At 54.4% G+C, this 16,950-nt stretch overlaps 8 protein-coding genes across 8 annotated transcripts; 6 read left to right on the top strand and 2 right to left on the bottom strand.

Moving 5' to 3' along the window:
* Nucleotides 1–377: 377 nt before the first annotated feature.
* On the top strand, nt 378–2,069 carry C7974DRAFT_448691 (uncharacterized protein; the record flags this gene model as incomplete). Its single annotated transcript, XM_046145678.1, has 2 exons — nt 378–462; nt 988–2,069. 2 exons carry the CDS (start codon nt 378–380, stop codon nt 1,875–1,877), a joined length of 975 nt encoding a protein of 324 aa, XP_045999919.1. The 3' UTR covers nt 1,878–2,069.
* A 293-nt stretch (nt 2,070–2,362) lies between these two features.
* Nucleotides 2,363–3,247, top strand: C7974DRAFT_305840 (uncharacterized protein; the record flags this gene model as incomplete). The annotated part of the gene is made up of 1 exon (XM_046138044.1): nt 2,363–3,247. The coding sequence occupies one exon, from the start codon at nt 2,363–2,365 to the stop codon at nt 3,245–3,247; it is 885 nt and encodes a 294-aa protein (XP_045999918.1).
* Nucleotides 3,248–3,864: 617 nt separating this feature from the next.
* Nucleotides 3,865–5,737, top strand: C7974DRAFT_409894 (uncharacterized protein; the record flags this gene model as incomplete). Its single annotated transcript, XM_046143425.1, has 4 exons — nt 3,865–3,917; nt 3,966–4,112; nt 4,161–5,250; nt 5,339–5,737. 4 exons carry the CDS (start codon nt 3,865–3,867, stop codon nt 5,735–5,737), a joined length of 1,689 nt encoding a protein of 562 aa, XP_045999917.1.
* Nucleotides 5,738–5,999: 262 nt separating this feature from the next.
* Nucleotides 6,000–8,353, bottom strand: C7974DRAFT_387490 (methyltransferase domain-containing protein). The gene has a single exon (XM_046141172.1). The coding sequence runs from the start codon at nt 8,265–8,267 to the stop codon at nt 6,111–6,113; it is 2,157 nt and encodes a 718-aa protein (XP_045999916.1). The 5' UTR covers nt 8,268–8,353; the 3' UTR covers nt 6,000–6,110.
* A 195-nt stretch (nt 8,354–8,548) lies between these two features.
* Nucleotides 8,549–9,479, top strand: C7974DRAFT_448675 (t-SNARE; the record flags this gene model as incomplete). The annotated part of the gene is made up of 3 exons (XM_046145677.1): nt 8,549–8,595; nt 8,645–9,237; nt 9,289–9,479. 3 exons carry the CDS (start codon nt 8,549–8,551, stop codon nt 9,363–9,365), a joined length of 717 nt encoding a protein of 238 aa, XP_045999915.1. The 3' UTR covers nt 9,366–9,479.
* Nucleotides 9,480–9,963: 484 nt separating this feature from the next.
* Nucleotides 9,964–12,262, top strand: C7974DRAFT_123006 (uncharacterized protein). Its single transcript, XM_046135189.1, has 3 exons — nt 9,964–10,409; nt 10,457–10,743; nt 10,793–12,262. Exons 1-3 carry the CDS (start codon nt 10,155–10,157, stop codon nt 12,096–12,098), a joined length of 1,848 nt encoding a protein of 615 aa, XP_045999914.1. The 5' UTR covers nt 9,964–10,154; the 3' UTR covers nt 12,099–12,262.
* Nucleotides 12,263–12,332: 70 nt separating this feature from the next.
* On the bottom strand, nt 12,333–14,195 carry C7974DRAFT_373194 (aromatic amino acid aminotransferase 1; the record flags this gene model as incomplete). Its single annotated transcript, XM_046140089.1, has 2 exons — nt 12,333–14,005; nt 14,060–14,195. The coding sequence occupies 2 exons, from the start codon at nt 14,193–14,195 to the stop codon at nt 12,333–12,335; spliced, it is 1,809 nt and encodes a 602-aa protein (XP_045999913.1).
* A 556-nt stretch (nt 14,196–14,751) lies between these two features.
* On the top strand, nt 14,752–16,949 carry C7974DRAFT_122853 (uncharacterized protein). The gene has a single exon (XM_046135185.1). The coding sequence runs from the start codon at nt 14,885–14,887 to the stop codon at nt 16,775–16,777; it is 1,893 nt and encodes a 630-aa protein (XP_045999912.1). The 5' UTR covers nt 14,752–14,884; the 3' UTR covers nt 16,778–16,949.
* Nucleotide 16,950: the final 1 nt, after the last annotated feature.

Here is a 16,950-nt window from a genome sequence, read left to right as displayed (position 1 = left end):
GCTCTTTCCGAAGTTGACCGTTCGTCCTTCGCTCTGCACGTTGACTAAGACTTGGAAATGTTATATCGTCTTTCCCAAACGGGAGACAGGATAACATGGGAACAACAGTCAGCCTTACTAATCTGATTCCCCACGGATCTGTCAGACTCTGATAGAGGCTACTTGATTGCTCGTCTTTTTCCAGACGTGCTTTTTCCTAGACCCTGCGTACATAAACGCCCGCGCAAGCCAAAGGAGGGGAAGTTGAATGTGAGAACTGCGGAATATAGCCCCGAGAAACTCCGCGACCAGTAAACACAGGCTGCGCAAGTCCAACGTGCAGCAAAGAACCAATCTCGAACGTGTCGGGGGCTGAGTTGGAGGTTACAGTATGCATCATGGAGGCTGCGGATGATCGTGATGATCACTGTATTGTGCCACTTAGTGAAGCCAGCCGCACGCGTAGCCTGACTCCAGTATGGGGTACACTCACTGCATCACCGTTCGCTGCTCCGCCTTGGCGTGGGCTGTAGAGTAAGGCTCATGTTGGCCGATCTCCGCTTGTGTCCTCGGAAAAGGACGCAAGATCCAAGATACTAGGGTTACCTAGATAGCATTCCTCAGCGCCAGCACGTGACAGGGTTGAATTGTCCTGAGCGCCTTGCCAGGCTTTGACGCCGTCCAAGCCCTTCGTGCTTTCATCGGAGTCCGAGTTCGTCCAATATCAGCGTCGCAGCGTCTAACGTGGGCGCGATGTCTGAGATATTGGCCAATCAGGCCAAGCCCGCGGCCAAGCTGGTGCTGTGCCTCACCAGCTCCGGGCTTTGCTCACTCTCACTCTGTCCCGAGAGATCTACATTGTCCAAGCCCGTTCTCACTTCTTCTCTCTCGATCCTTTCACGATTCAGATCTTGACATACCTGTAAATCTGCAATAATGGTGCTGCACGGTCTCCTTCCAAAGCCTCTCCCTTCGGACATGTTGATGGGTACCTAAGTCACCCCACAGCTCCGACGAAGCTAACGAGCTCAGTCGGCCAACTCCTAACGCATCCACTCCACCCCGAACGCGAATGCTTCTACTCGAACACAGCGCACGAAGCAGTCGACGACCTCAACGACTACCACATCCAGCTTCGCTACAAGGATCTATACAGCTTGGACCAGGAGGGTCGTTTCCTCACCAACTATGGCGCCAAGTTCGAGCTTGGACGAGTATACAGGCAGACGAACTTGCTCACAGTGAAAGCTGAGCAGATGGTCCAACGTACAAGCCAGGACCCTATAGCAGCCGTCCAAGCTGTGTGCAATGATCCTGAAGCGCGTACTTGGATCTACAACACAGTGAAGGCGGGTAAGCCGCTATACATCGTTCTGGGCATCACAGAACTGAAGAACGCTGTCTTCAAGCGGGCGAGGCTCCAAGACTCCGGCGCCTCGAACCGATTGAAGGAGCAGCCGATCGAGCAAGGCGCAAAGGTCCCGAAGTCACTACAAGTGCCAGCATCTTCGGACTCGAGTCTTGGAGGAATTGGAAGCGATCCTCAAATATCTGGTGTATTTGGTATGGATGTCAGACGTGTCACGGCCAAGATCACAACACCAATGGAGCCGCACAGCCTATCTGATTTGAAGTATCGGTGGTTCTACTACGATGTCACTGATGGCGACGCAAAGGAGCAGCTGATGATCGGACTTGGCGACCAACTCAAGGCCAACGAGCTACGACTGATGCTTGATTTGACAGAGGATGATGTTCAAGGCAATCTAGAAGCAATCAGCAAGCTGAGTCTTGACGCGCTGAGTGCAGCCGCCAGCCCCATGCTGCGACCCAGCTCACCGGCTCTCCGAGGTCGCTCACCTTCTCCCAACCCGATCATGCTACGATCTCAGCATTGAAGTTTGAACTGTCCCTTGCAACGCGGTTACGATGACACGAAGCATACGAAGGGAACTGCATATCGCGAATTCGCGCTTACACATGGCATATTATATTGACAGCGTTTTGTAACGACCCCATTATAACCCCATTATACTATCACGGCGCATGTTTCCTACTATACGTGTTGGCGCATAGCAGACTTCTCCATCCTTGTCAACTGATCTCAATCGTCATTGCTCTTATAGAATACTACGCATACGAAGCTTTACTACAGCATGTCCTGACTGGCTTATTAGCTACCAAGTTCTAGCGCGCTTTAAAGAGACTCCAAACCAGCATCTGCAGCTGTTCAAACACTTTTCCGATCGTAGATAGACGCGTTTTGAAGAGTGCCGCGCTAATGGACAGGGAGGTGCGATACAGTAGCGGGGCGCTAAAACTCCTTCACAAAGTGCGCTACGATCGCAACTCCGATAGTCGTCACAATCGCGCTCACGAAACGATGGCTAATTCGACGTGGCATTTATTACCATCTGATCTGTTGGAGCTTCAGATTGGGCAAATCGATCTACTGATGGCCATGTATCCAGAGGATATCACGCTTGACAATCATGGAGCACAAGCACTCGATACTCTACGCATCGCCGTTGATGATGGCGGGTCTGTTGACTATAGTGTCGCGCCTGTGGTATCAATGACACTGCAGCTGTCTATCAAGGAGGGTGTCGGTGCGACAGGGGTATCGATACAGCTTGACCTGACTGTACCGTTTACCTTTGAAACCCCCCAGAGTCCTGACGAACCACCGGAAATCAAGGTCCGGATCCAGCAGCCATCTTGGCTGAGCAGAGCTGCCACAAATCAGCTCCAGGATGCGGTGCCTGAAGAGAGTGACTTGCTCAGCACCATCGAACACATCAGAGACGCAGCCGTAAAAGCACACGAGGACACCCTCCAAACACAAACGACCGCAACTGCATCTGACTTCGATAGTGGACCCCTCGTACGAGTCTGGTTTTACTTTCCCTCTATCAGCACGCGCTCCAAGCGTGACGACTTCATCAAGTTTGCTCCTGCATACAACCTCACCGGTTTCTTATTCGCTGGCAAACCAGGCTTGTTGTGCGTGGAAGGCGGCTCCCAAAGCATCGACGAGTATATGCGCTTCATCAAGACTGAGAGTTGGGGTGACATCCCAGCGCACCACAAAAAGGTCAGCGAGCGCTATCGCGAGACCGCCGAGAGAGTCTTCAGCAACATGTCCGAAATTACGGACACAGTGGGCGAGAGAAGAGGTCAGAGACAAAATCGAGGCGACATGAAGGCCGTTGAGGAATGGCTGGATGAGAGGGGCTTGAAGGAGGCGCTGACCAAGGTGCTGATGTGAATTTACGCAACTGATGTGCGATCAAAGGGTTCAACGACGACATCGAATAGAATCAGATATTGCGACGTCTAAGACTGACCCCACTGCATTCCGCCATGCACTATATTGGCACGATAATTTCAAAAATATGACTGTTAGCAACACAGAAACTTAATCGGCGCCTCTATCACAGGATGTTTTATCAAGTTACTAGTTCGTTTCCATTCTCTGATGACCAATGGGCGACTTTGAGCAAGCCATCTTTGAAGGCTCCATGGCAAACAAGGCAGGCTTCCCTCTCCAGGCCGATCAAACTTTGCAGTTCCAGTCGGTACCAGCGCAAACACTTTGGTGTTGCTCACCTTGGTGAAAATGCATTCATTGCCATTTCAGACAAAGATGTTGCGATGCGCATTGATTGCTCTGGGATATTCTTGGGTTTGAGCAAACGCAAAAACGGCAGTTATAAGTATCACACCCTCGCAACGACTTGTGATAGAGCCGAAAGCCTGAGTGCATAAAACCACTCAGCACGAAGTGAGATGGATGACTTAGTAAGAGACACCTTTCGGAAACTCCATTGCAATATCGACGGCGTTCAACGGCATCCTGTCAATTTTGATAGGTTTCGACAGATGATGCACAAGACACACCCGAACTCCAATCCAGACTTGAAGTTTGCACTCAAGAGGTTAGCGATCTGACTGCTGTTATCGATGGTACGACTGACAATGTACAGATTCCACAAGGAAGCCTGCGTTGCTCTGTGTCAAAAGTTCCCTCGGGACGAACAGGGCCGATTCCTGGACGGCAAAGCAGTGTTCGCGCACCTGCAATCTATGATGCCCGGCAATGAAAGGGGGAGCATCATCAAAATCTTTGCTAGGTGAGACATCAATTCGCGGTCGAGAGTCTCGCAGTAACATGTAACCAGTATCGCTACTGTTGCTCAGGCAACCAAAGATGTATCTACCAACGAAAGAAGCCGAGAACACCTCAGAACACAGCCCATCACTGCTCTCACTCAGCCTCATTCGACGGTGGCGAGCCCGAGTCTTACTGGAAATCAGCATGTCAGCCAAGCTACTATCCAAAAGAGAGCACCTGACTTTCGTTCATTCGCGAGATTGCTCGTCGACCAAAGAAAAGATGCGGCAGGATGTATGAACACAAGTTCAATCGAGCGAAGCATTCGCCAGGCTCCTCTGCTCACAGAGGATATCATTACCACACACTACCAAGACCTAGTGCCGCAATTTGGCTTACTTGGAAGCCTCGAGGACGGCCGTTCTGATACCCTCAATTCTCAATTGTCCTTGAACACGAACGTCCCGTTCTCGGCATTCATTTGCGGTGTCCAGGGAAGTGGAAAAAGCCATACGACATCGTGCATCCTGGAAAACGCAATTCTTAGATCGCCGAATATTGGCCATCTCGAAAGTCCTGTCTCTTCGTTAGTGTTCAGCTACGGCGAATGGAGCAATGGTGGTGCCGGCTTTGATATCAGTGAAGCAACCTTCCTTGGAGCTTCACATGCGGACTTTCCAGATCACCACGCTAAGAAGATAACTGTGTTGTATTCACCATCAAATGCTGCCATCAAAAAACTGTACGAGCGTTTTCCAAATGTTGAGATGATTCCCTTTCGGCTGAAAGCCGAGACCCTTGACATCGGCACTCTGCATACTTTGATGGCTGTCAACGAGAAATCAACCATGCCCTTGTACATGGCCACAGTAGAAGCCATACTGCGCAAAATTGCCTCTAAGAGCGTAAGTGGAACTCTGAACTATCTTGAATTCAAGCGCAGACTTGCGGCTGAGAGGTTTGACCCTGTGCAAACCACCATGCTAAAGATGCGGATGAACTTACTGGAATCCTTCCTTGACCTCGATGGTACCGCATCAGAACCAGACTTCAGCCCCGGGGAAATCACCATCATCGATCTCTCCGATCCATTCCTTACGACCAGCACAGCTTGCATCCTCTTCAAGCTTGCATTGGAGCGTTTCCTGCAATCTTCAGTACCTGGCAAGATATAGTGTTAGACGAAGCACACAAAGTAAGTCAGATGGCCTTCTCTTCCCATAAAACTCTGCTCACAACATCAAGTATATGCTGGATACTTCAGGATCCAAGATCCTCACGGACTACCTGACGAAGGTCATTCGTTTGCAGCGCCATCAAGGTGCTCGTGTGGTCATCTCCACCCAGGAACCTACTATCGCGACAGATCTCATTGCACTGTGCTCAATAACTATCATGCACCGCTTCACAAGCCCTACTTGGTATGATGCGTTGAGGAAGCACATTAATGTTGTCGACGGTGGAAACGGTGTCATGCAGCAAATCGAGAGCCTCGACACAGGTGAAGCACTGGTTTATTCTCCAAGTGTAGTGTTGGCCCAAAATGACGACGGAAGCTTGGTGAAGGCGGTCGGACGCTTAATGAAGGTGCGTGTCAGGAAGAGGGTTACACTTGACGGTGGGGCTTCTGTCATGGCTGTGTAAATACTACGGTGTGTACTTATGCAGGACAGCCGGGTAAATCGGCATATGTGCCTAACGAAATTGATTCGCAAGAGGGATCGGCATTGCTTGGGAGACTGAATTGAGGTGCCGTTACGCAGCTGCTGATGCAGCATGATGAGTTGGTAGGAAAACTCTCGCTCGGGTGAGGGTATGGTGTGACACTGACATCTGGTGCCTGAGCACGAAGTTGGTGTTCCAGATTGAAGCTGCGTTGAGGTCCATAAAAATTCGTGTTTGCAAGGGCAGCTCGTAGATTCAGTCGCGCAATGGGGGCGTGTCAACACTTGTGACACCCTATCCCACAACACAAATCATGCAATTCAAATATCTTAGTGCCTAACCAGCCGATCTTTCACTTTTTGATCCCTACAATGACCAGGTTCCGAGGACTATGCTTATACTCAAACACTGGCTCGACCCATGCATGCTCAACTACTGACTGCTCCTTCAACCACAACCACCGGTCTGTTACAATCACAGCCTCGACAACCCCCGCACTGAATGCCATTAAGCTCCACATGACACTCAGCTCTTTCTTGCGCTCATAGAACCTGGCCTCGTAATCGCGAATGTCATCGTCGGTCAAGCCGTCCATCTTGCTCTTGATGAAGTTCGGATCAACTTCGCAGAAGGAATTGGGCGCTGTCAATTTGGCCTCGGCGGCGCGGACGTAAGACACAAAATCGCCATAGGCAAACTTGCGCAGCGTGCCAATCGTCAATGGTGTGCTTGTACCGTCCGAGCTCAGGCCGGGCCCGCGACCGTTAGGCGGCGTCCAGTTGACGTGACTCGTATGCCCGTTTGCTGAAACGGGATCAGGGAAGTTGCTTGCGTCAACCGGCGCCGACACGATGCCGCGGTCGAGGAAGATACGCTGTAGCAGGGCTCGGAAAAAGTGACGACTGAAGAATGTCTCGCTATCGGCTCGGCCCCAGTTGAATGGTGCCTGCACAGCCATCATGCGCGCAGTTATGTTTAGGCGCAGACCTTTGGCGCCAGTGGACTCGGTAGCTACATCAGGGGACGGAGCACTCAACGTGGGTGGCTGCGGGATAGGATATTCGGCAAGCTTCTCAGACATGGGGAAGCCTTGGGGGTCGAAGGCGTTTGCGGTTGCCTCTAAACGAGGATGATTGGGTCGTAGCGTTGGAAGCTTGTATGTCGGAGGGCCGAGACGTTCTGTGACAAGATTGTAGCAACAGCCTACCATTGCTACTGAGGATATCTCTGGACTTAACAAGAGGGAGCGGAGTCCGTAGTGAACGAGATTGCCACAAGAATGCAGGGACATGACCATGGCGTTGACTTTCGTCGGTTTGGGCACCTTCGTCAGGTCTGATGGCATCTCAGTGGTTGTGGAGGTTGATGTGGTATTTTCTTCTGAAACAAGCGAAGAATCAAGGACTTGATCGATTACAGGACGCAGATCACCATCCTTAATGATGTGTTCCACATATTGTACGCTACCATGACCTTCTGAGTAGATCTGGAGATTGGTAGTACTGGGTTTGGACTCCTTGACAAAGCTCCCCTTCGAGTCGCGCTGGACAGTCCCTTCTCTCTCTGGGCTATTCTGTTTGTCCGACGGCTGTGAGTGCTCGACATTGCATTCCCCACTGTCGCAATTCACAGCAACAGAGGTATTTGTGTGGACGTTAGGAGCTTTCTCAGAAGTATCGGGGATCGTGGTGGTTCTAACGTCAGGCAGAGTCGGGGTATGTGCGGTACCGACCGGCTCAGTCTTGATGGCTGCTGGAGAGGTGCTGAGGCGGGCAGCTTCTGGTTTCTTCTTCTTGCCCTTGCCGGTCAACGCTCGATATTCCTTCTTGTTCCTCATAACGAGAGGTTTTTCCACCAGCTTGGCAAGAACATCCATGTTCTTCGCACCCTCGATATTGTGTGGTCTGCTCTCGACGGCCACGATGTGCTTAGAGTAGGGCTGAGCAGCAAGTGCACGGCCAAGATAGTTTTGGCCAGAACCGAAATCTACTAGATGAGTGATGGGCGCCTTACCAGATGTTTCAATATCAGATGTCAGTTGGTTGAGGTAGCGTGCAAAGTTGTCAACCTCGTGTACTTTTTTGACCTTCATGCCCATGGTGATATGTCTTGACAAGGCTGTCTTCTCAGGCTGCGGTGCGGAGCCCGACGAAGGGAAATCGCGAGCAAGCAAATGCTTTCGTACATCCTTGATATACTGCACTAAGTCTTTTGGTGGACTTGGACCGTTTCGCCAGGTTGAAGTTTGGTCGTCAAATTGAGTCAGATCTTCGCGCATGAGCAAATCTAGGACATCCATGATGTCTCGGTGTTTGAACCAGTCCCTCCATGGTTGCGGCAATATCGTGGAATAGAGATCCGGCGTGCGTGTGTAGAAATCGAGCACGTGGACACCTCCACATAGCGTTTGTAGGAGCCATGAAGAAGTGCTGAACTGCAGAAGCGACGCGACATAGGTGTCGACGTTGTCAAATTCGGCAGGTAGTGGAAGTGGCTGTTCCGGACCCATGATTTCAACCGAAGCCCCTTCCTGGCACCTTGAGTCTGGATTGTTTCGGATGTTTGTGTATTTCCAACCGCATGGCAGTGATTGTGGTGTTTCTTTTCGCTGACTCGAGGCGCTTTTTTGGTACATAGTGTGTGGCCCGTGCGGCTTCTGGGGTATCGGTACCTGGTATCGCTGACGCGTTTGGAGCACTCCCGAGCTCCGCCGCAACAGCTTTCCAGACGTCATCACACGAATCCCCTTTTCTGCAGCGTGCTTGCAACTGACAGTTACTTGCAACCAAAATGATGGCTTCATCGAACGAGGAGGACCCGTTCCTCCAGGTCCAGGCGTAAGCATATCCAACCCGAAGCAGGCAGCTGGATTGACACATGTCACAGAGATGTTCTCTCAGCGCTCAACACATCACGACCGTTATTCAAATCCTACCTTCGCATACGATCCTCGGCGTCATCAGCGAGCAGCCCGGAGCTTCGAGAAGCCCGCCAGGAGCTCGAACAGACTCTGCAGGATCTCAGCCAAGACCTCGAAGACCTTGTCGAAAGCGTCAAAGCCGTCGAGCATGATCCCTACAAATTTGGACTTGAGATTGACGAGGTGGAGCGCCGTAGGAGACTGGTGAAGGAGGTGGGTGATGAGATCGAGAACATGCACGTGGCGCTTCAGCAGACAGTGCATGATGCGCAGCAGAAGGGCAATGCGCTTCCCGACCCTGATTCGTTTGAGGAGAACGAAGACAATTACGCGCAATTCGAGCAAGAACAGCAGATGCAAATCATGAATGATCAAGATGAAGCCCTTGATGGTGTGTTTCGCACCGTAGGTAACCTGCGCATGCAGGCTGACGACATGGGTCGCGAACTGGAAGAGCAGGGCGAAATGCTTCGAGACGTCGATACAGTGGCCGACAGGGTTGGTGGCAAGCTGCAGACGGGTATGAAGAAGGTTAACACCATCATAAGAAAGAACGAGGGTATGTTTATATAAACCACCGCCCTGAAATCCGCTGACACTATTCTTCAAGATAAATGGTCGAGCTGCTGCATCGCGGTCCTGATATTCGTTTTGATCCTTCTCCTGGTATTGCTTCTCATACTATGAGCCAGGACATTACCCATCCAGGAGGTTGCGGATACTGATATATGCTCCACTCACATACACACCCAGTTGAGTCTCTACGATTTACAACGTACATACGTTGTCTGCATCGACGAAGAATCTCTGGAACACTGCCGAGCATATATTGACCACCGCTGGTGTGGCAGATGCATTGTAGCAACGTCGACCTGCCGGGGCGAAGTTGGAGCAACGGTCAGGAGGAAGTAAATTTCGTCGCAGCACAGGTGCGACTGCCTGTCGCTCGGGTCATGACTTCGACATGGAACCCCAGATCCCGCCACATGTGCATGTACGAGGTCCAACGCAACTGAGTAAAGTTTGCATGCGGTTCGATTTTGGACCGTAGCGCGCTGTTGAGGAGGGAGGCGACTACCTCGCTCGACAACATTCCTTGATGGTCGCACAAACTTCCCGCCTCGCAAATTGCTAGAACATTGCTTCAACACCCCTTTGGAATGGAAACAGCGCTATTCTAGTGGTCGTACCACTGCATGGCTATTGTCACGACTACCGAAATATTGTCGATCTGACATCTTGACAGCCGCACCGATCAGCCTTTGCTACGCCACAACAGCTTCAACTGAACTCTCCACGTTCCGTTCAGCTACGTTACCACATCATTCGAACCAACTCGACAGTCACTTCACGATAATCTCTCCAGGCATGCGCTCGCTATTCCCAAGTTCTCTAGTTCTTGCGCAAATCTAGTTGCGACACTGTCACTGGATCAGACTTCTCAGATTCTTTGGCTCGCCTACGCTCTCAGTCCCCATGGCAAGGACTAATCGCCTAAGCCGCATCAGCGACAGATCATTTCATGAAGCTGCCACTAATGAGCCAGAGCTGGCTGCCTCGAAGATTAAGAACCCGGCACCTCATCGGCAACTCAGCTTACTTACGATAACCGCCATTCTAAATACCCTATTCTGGAGCTCTGCCATCTGCAGTGTTATCGCACTGTTTCAGATCGCTTCCGATTCTAGGGATCATTCGAACATACTACCGGGGATATTGACACTGGTGTCGGTGAGCAATGTTGCGCATGTCTCGAGTCCTTGACTAATCGTTTCCAGGCCATAGTGACAATCGCGTATACAATTGTACATACAACATACTCCGTCAAACAGAGAGCCCTCACCTACCAGCAGCTAGACCTTGCTACAATTAAAAAGACCACCTACGTCGCGAACCGCTTGGTAGTCTCGTTATGCGTTTTGTGGCTATTGACTGCAGGGTGGAACATGATCATGGTTGCCCGAAGGCCTAGCTGCCTTCCTAACCAGGCTGATGGCCAAAGCTGGGAAGCTGGCATTACTTGCCTAATCAGCCGCGTGGGTATGGCATTTGCGTCGATTGCACTGTGAGTCTTCTCGATCGCCGTCTTGGGCCACTCATTAACATACTCGCAGTGTCGCATCTTTGATCTTATTCGGAATGATGGCTGCTGTTAGACGGCCTTTCGAGGCCCACCTTTTTGCGTATGGTCAACGCCAAACAAATAATGCTGAACCAACGCCGCCGGCTTCTCGATGGTCGTCTGACGATCGTTTTGGGACCGAGAAATTGGTCTATGGAAACGGCATGACTACTTACAACCACGCGAGAAGAATGTCCAACACTACGAATGCGGATGTTGAGACTTTGGACTTGAATGCCAGCAGCCGGCCAGCTTCGATTGTACAGTCTCCGACGCCTCCTCGTGACCGAATGGGGGTCTTCACTTCCCCATTCGCACCACCACCGCTTCCATCTGCCTTCATGAAACCAGTGGAGACAAGTCCGTCGCTTCGGGCCCAAACACCTACTTTGGGTCCATTCGCACACCGTGGCCGATTGTCGCTCACCACCCGCACGGATGCACTCCTTGCTCCAGCGGCATACGTCCCGCATTCGATACCGATTGAGTTCTCAGCGTCTGCCCAACGCGCCATCTTTCCAGATGCAACAGCTCCTTACCGATCAATCGGCACATCACGCTCGCAACCGCATCTGCGCAGCATGAGCAGCTTTTCCAACCGACACCACTACTCTCGCTCTGTGTCACTATCGCGCCCGCAGCGACTAAGCTCCATGACGCCAGTACCACACCTTGAGTGCAGCTCGCGCAGCGATACTATGAACTCGTTTAGTGGCATCTCCGAGGCAGGCGAGAGTAATAAGTCCAAGACTGGCGCGTCAAGCACAGACCAAAGAGCCAGCACTGCAGATATCGTGCGCGCAATCGCAAGCAATACGCGCATTCCGGGCACCGAGCGTAAGAGCCCAAAGAAGCACTGGCGCACTGTCAGCGCACCAGACGCCGTGGCCGCGGCGCAGCAGGCGCGATCCGGACAGCGCATGGCGATAGGCTGGAAGCCCATACTCTCCAAGTCATCGACAATGCTTAGGCCGCTGCCTAGCAAGCCTGTCAATGTCAACAAATTCATGCGGTCAGCGTCAGCGGAGTTGTTGGGCCGCTTTGGCGCGGTTGCAAGTAGCGACGCAGAGGACAAGGATTTGATGTGGAAGAAGGCTTTTGAGCGCGAGATCGAAGACCGGCTGAATGATTTACATGCGAAGCCTCCCACGCTGGAGAGGCAGAGTATGAGTACTGACACGGAGACGCTGCGGGAGAGCTACGACGCGGGGAGCCTGAAGGACGAGATGAGGTTTGAGGATGTGAAGGAGGTGCTGGTCATGTGGCCTGTGAGTCGAGATATTGCCTTGGTGAGATGACGGTGCGGAACTAGCTAGACAATAATGAACTCGTGCCACTGTGTCAAACAAGGGCCTGATGGTTGCATGTCTAGGTTGTAGCGTATTTTTGTGGTCACAAGAGTCTCGAGGTTACTTTAGTAAGACATCCAGTGTGTGATTAGCTGGATGATAATGAACTCGTGCATTTCTGACAAACAAGGACTTCAAGATGATGTGTGCGCGTTGCAGTGTATTTTCGCAGCTACAAGATACCTAACACGTACCAGACAGCATAGCCATGCCAGCAACATGGTCAACGCCCGCAGCATCTTCGTCTTCTAGCAGCTTGTCGATGGCACTCTTGCTCCTAATGCGCCAGAAGGCCTGTGCGCCATCGGCAAAGCGCTTGCTAATGGGCTTGACGTCTTCAGCCGGACAGGCTGCAAAGCACAGCCTCACGCAGTTGTAGGCATCCTTGTCCCTAATCTCCTCCGAGGGGGCGAACATGGACCCCGGGGCCACGAGGCACAGATACGGCTTCTGTGTCCAGAGCACCCACAGCGCCTGGCTGAGGCGGGCGTGCGGCACGTCGTCGGCCAGCGGGTGCGTGTTAAAGTCGAAGCGCACCCAGACGAACATGCCGCCGAGCGGGCGCACAAACGAGTAGATGTGCGTCTTCTCGACGACGGCCCACTCGTCGTCCGAGTCGGCGACGAAGCTGAGCGAGCGGCGGCGGCCCGTCTTGACGATCGAGCGGCCGCGGTCCAGCGCGTTGCACATGTCCTGCATGCGGCGCTCGTAGTTGCCGCGCAGGCCCTCCAGCCAGCGCACCCAGCCGTCGACCTTCCAGCCGCTGCCGTCGGCGGCGCCGCCGCGGCCCGGGTCCTTTGAGTTGTTGGGGCCCATGAGCAGCTCGGCGATCATGGACTGCACGAAGCCCGAGGGCTGCTGCGTCGAGGTCTCGGTGATGCGGAGAATGCGCTCGGCGAGGGCGGGCTGGGTGGTGATCCATCCGAGCCGGCAGCCGGGGGCAACGGTCTTGGAGAAGGTGTCGAGGCGCACGACGCGGCCCTGGTAGTCGACGCTCAGATACGACGGGATCAGGCTGTCGAGGAAGTCGAAGCCGGACGACTTCTTGGGGGCGGGGGCGGCGGCGAGGCCGGGCGAGGACGAGGGGAACTGCAGGTACCAGTACGGGTCGTCTTCGATGATGACGATGTCGTACTTGACGCAGACGGCGTACAGCTCGATGCGGCGGGCGACAGACAGGGTGCCCGAGGTGGGGTTCTGGCCGATGGTGACGGTGTACAGCAGGTGGGGCCGGCGGCCGCGGGCAAAGTCCCAGTTCTCCAGCACGTCCTCGAGGCCGCCGGGGCCGCTGGCCAGCATGCCCTCGTCGTCGATCTTGACGGGCACGATGTTAAGGCCGCGCGGGCGGGCGGTCTGGATGGCGCCCATGTAGGCGTACTCCTCGCACAGCAGGCCGGGCCGCTCGTCGACGGGGTCGTGGTCGGCGGCCCACTCGTTGCTGAGGGCCTGCAGCGTCTTGGAGAAGCCGTCGGTCGAGCCGCAGGTGAGGATGACCTCGGGCCCGTCGCGGTACGGCACTGTGGGGTGCAGGTTCTCGCGGGTGAACTGGCGGATGAACGAGTACAGCGGCGGGTAGCCCTGGGCCTGGCCGTACTGCAGCGCCGACATCAGGTCGATCTTGTGCATCGGGTCGGGCGTGTGCGCGTCGTGCGGCACGAGCAGGCGCGCGGCGGGCGGCTCATCGTGGGCGCGCGCCGCGGACGGCGGGCTCGACAGGCGCAGGCGGGCAAGGGGCGCGGTGGGCGGGTCGTCGGCAGGCGGGTCGACGGGGGCGTTGGGGGTCGGTGTCCATCGGTTGGGGTGGGCGACGCGGGCCTCGAGGGTGTCGTAGGGGAAGTACTTGTCGTTGGGGAGCCCTGCAGGCGTCAGCCAGGCCCGTCGGCGCGCACTCGGGCTGCCGGGCTACCCACCGCCGGCCAGCTGGCCGATGCCCGGGATGGCGAAGTACTGGTAGAAGCGCTTGACCTTGGAGGCCTCGCGGGCCTTTGTGCTGCGCGACAGATAGTGCGAGAGGTCGACGGGCGCGGGGAGGTCGGAGGAGGCCATGGCAGGCAGGGCACGCGGGTTCAAGGGCAGCAGATGGCGTGGGACTGATAGGACTGGCAGGCAGTCGTCAACAGCGCAATTGTCTGAACAGGCGACCGTCAGCAGCACAGTTGTCTGAGCAGCTCCTCGTCCGTTGCCCCGTCCGTCACCGCTAGCTGTGGGCACGATAAGCCGTTGCTTACAAAACATCCATGGCGAATCGTGACGACATGCCCGGCCAGCAGAGCGCCATGCTGCTAGTACGCAATCGGCTACTGCACCAGCTGCGGCAGTGCCCACGGCCCATCCCCACGCCGTGCGTTGTGGCCTGCGTCGTGACCAGCGATTCGCACTGCTCCGCGTCCCGGCACGCCCAGTCTATGTACAATACTGTGGAGTGTGGATGCCGCTGCCTTGCCCTCGGCATGCACGGCTAGCGCGTAGTCGCACGCCTGTTCCTGAGCCTCACGCTTCCGCAGCTTCCACGATGCTCCCCTCCCGCAGCACAGTGCAGTGCCGTCGCTACTATCTACATACCTAGAACTCCTCTGAGCTTAATATCCTTGCGCGAGTATCGCTAGCCACTGTCACTGTCGTGCATCGTCGTTGCCTCCCACGCTCCCAGCACTCCCGCGGACTTCCTATCGATAAGCCCGAGCTCCAAGCTGTCGTCGCCAACCTCCCGCCACGAGCTGCGCTCGCTGCCAGACATGAGCCCGGAGCGCCATGTCGACGACGATGAGGGCGCGCCGCCTCAGGTCTACCGCGACCATGACCTCATTAGTATTGATCCAGAGGACGCTGTAGTCGTGGACCCTGCCGAGTCCTCCGCCGAAGAAGAGCGCCCTCCGCAAGATGCGCATCGTGCCAGCAGACACATCCCACCACGCCTGGAGCATGCTTGGGGCTCTGTAAAGACCTGGGTGAAGGGGCCGCAGCCTTCGCGGCCCTGGAGTATCCATCCGTTCCTGCCCAAGATCCAGACTGCGCCCATCCGCCTCGTAGACACCTTCTTCCCCAAAAGGAAGCACAAGGTGGCCCTGTTGATTGCCTTCTATGCCGTTTGGATTATGAGTTTTACCCTAGTCTTGCATAAGAGTGCTTTCTCGGCAGACGTTCCAGGCTACGGCCCCCCCGTGAGGATCGGCTGTACCCAACGCTTCTGGAACGACGGCAATGGATGCGGCCTCAATGGCGACTCCTGTCGCCCATTTGAGAACGCCACCATGGCTTTCCGCTGTCCTGCCAACTGCCAGCGCGTGCAGCTGCTGAATCCGCATGCTGTGGGCGATTACGTTGCAAACTATCGCCAGCTGGTCATCGGGGGACCCACAGACAAAGAAGGAACATTGGAGAATACGTACTACCGCGCCGACTCATTCATTTGCGGCGCTGCTATTCACGCCGGCTTCATCAGTGACAGGTCGGGTGGGTGTGGCGTTGTCCAGCTGGTCGGCGAAAGGAACAAGTACGCTGCGGTGAATCGCAATCACATCAAGTCAATCGGCTTCGATTCGTACTTTCCCAAGTCCTTCTCCTTCCTGCACGGCACCTCTGCCCAATGCCGGGACCTGCGCTGGCCGCTCCTAGGCGTCAGTTTGACTTTCACAATCCTGCTGTCCCTGTTCACCACCGCACCCTCTGTGTTTTTCCCCTCCATCTTCCTGGGTATATTCTTCCACGTCGCACTCGCCTCGGATCCCCCAAGCTTGACCGACTATTACGCTCTCGTATCCATCTGCCTTGGTCGCTTACTACCAGCGAGCTTTTGCATGTACGTTGTGTACCGCTTCGTCGTCGCTCGCACCTTGCGTCATCTCGACGCGCAGTTTGAGAAGACAATTCTCTGGTTGGGCGGCTGTTGGGTTGGCGCCCTTAACAACTACACCTTCGACAAAATCCCCCTTGAGCGCTTAACACCTCATGACTTGCAAAACCAGCCTGGCGCCATTCCCGCCTTAATCACTGTTGTTCTGTGCCTTTTCTTCATTGCCTTGTTGCAAGCCTGGTGTCTGCGCATCGAGGGCCGATTGCCCAAGTACCTGGGCATCTACGGCATATTCGTCGGCTCTCTGCTACTGCTTGTCGCGGTTCCTAAGATGAATGTCCGCATCCACCACTATATCCTTGGACTGCTGCTCGTTCCAGGGACGTCCATGCAGACCCGACCTTCCCTGCTGTTCCAAGGTATTCTGGTCGGCCTATTCATCAACGGCATCGCGCGCTGGGGCTTCGATTCCATACTCCAGACACCCAACGAACTGCGCGGCGATGGGCCCATTAGTAGTCTGCTTCCAGTCATCACCGCCCCCATCGTCCACATGAACCACAACCTGCATCTCAAGCCCAATATCACCTTCGAGTGGGCATTGCCCTTCCCTAAGCACTATGATGGTCTTAGCATTCTGGTCAATGACGTTGAAAGATATCGCGGCTACGCTGACAACGGACTCGAGAGCTGGACATGGGTTAGGCATATGATGGACATTCCCGAGTATTTCCGTTTCGCATATCTCGACGGTGGAGCGCGAGGTGATTACACCAAGGCAGGCACGTGGAGTGCGCAGGGAGGCTGGACAGACATGGCATCGGGACCATCCTAGAGCAGCGCGCGCACTGTAGAAAGTGTAGCACATCGTCTAGAAAAGTACTGCATTGGTAGCCAGAATGACGTAGTGTTGTATTCGTCCGCAATCAGCCACCCCTTGTCTCGCAAGGTGGGGCCTGTGCTAAGACCTGATTACAACATCAACTTGCTGACGAACTTCTGACCGGA

This window comes from Boeremia exigua (assembly GCF_020726555.1).
Source record: "Boeremia exigua strain MPI-SDFR-AT-0100 chromosome Unknown C7974scaffold_3, whole genome shotgun sequence".
Taxonomy (NCBI): Eukaryota; Fungi; Ascomycota; class Dothideomycetes; order Pleosporales; family Didymellaceae; genus Boeremia; species Boeremia exigua.
The sequence above is the reverse complement of the archived record's forward strand: the minus strand, read 5'-3'. Positions and strand labels throughout refer to the sequence as shown.

Bases quoted from the DNA above. Each gene is read 5' to 3' on its own strand.
- C7974DRAFT_387490 (XM_046141172.1), bottom strand. From the start codon at position 8,267: ATGGGTCCGGAACAGCCACTTCCACTACCTGCCGAATTTGACAACGTC.
- C7974DRAFT_123006 (XM_046135189.1), top strand. From the start codon at position 10,155: ATGGCAAGGACTAATCGCCTAAGCCGCATCAGCGACAGATCATTTCAT. The intron at 10,410-10,456 runs GTGAGCAATGTT...AATCGTTTCCAG, and splicing joins GGATATTGACACTGGTGTCG to GCCATAGTGACAATCGCGTA. The intron at 10,744-10,792 runs GTGAGTCTTCTC...ACATACTCGCAG, and splicing joins GCATTTGCGTCGATTGCACT to TGTCGCATCTTTGATCTTAT.
- C7974DRAFT_122853 (XM_046135185.1), top strand. From the start codon at position 14,885: ATGAGCCCGGAGCGCCATGTCGACGACGATGAGGGCGCGCCGCCTCAG.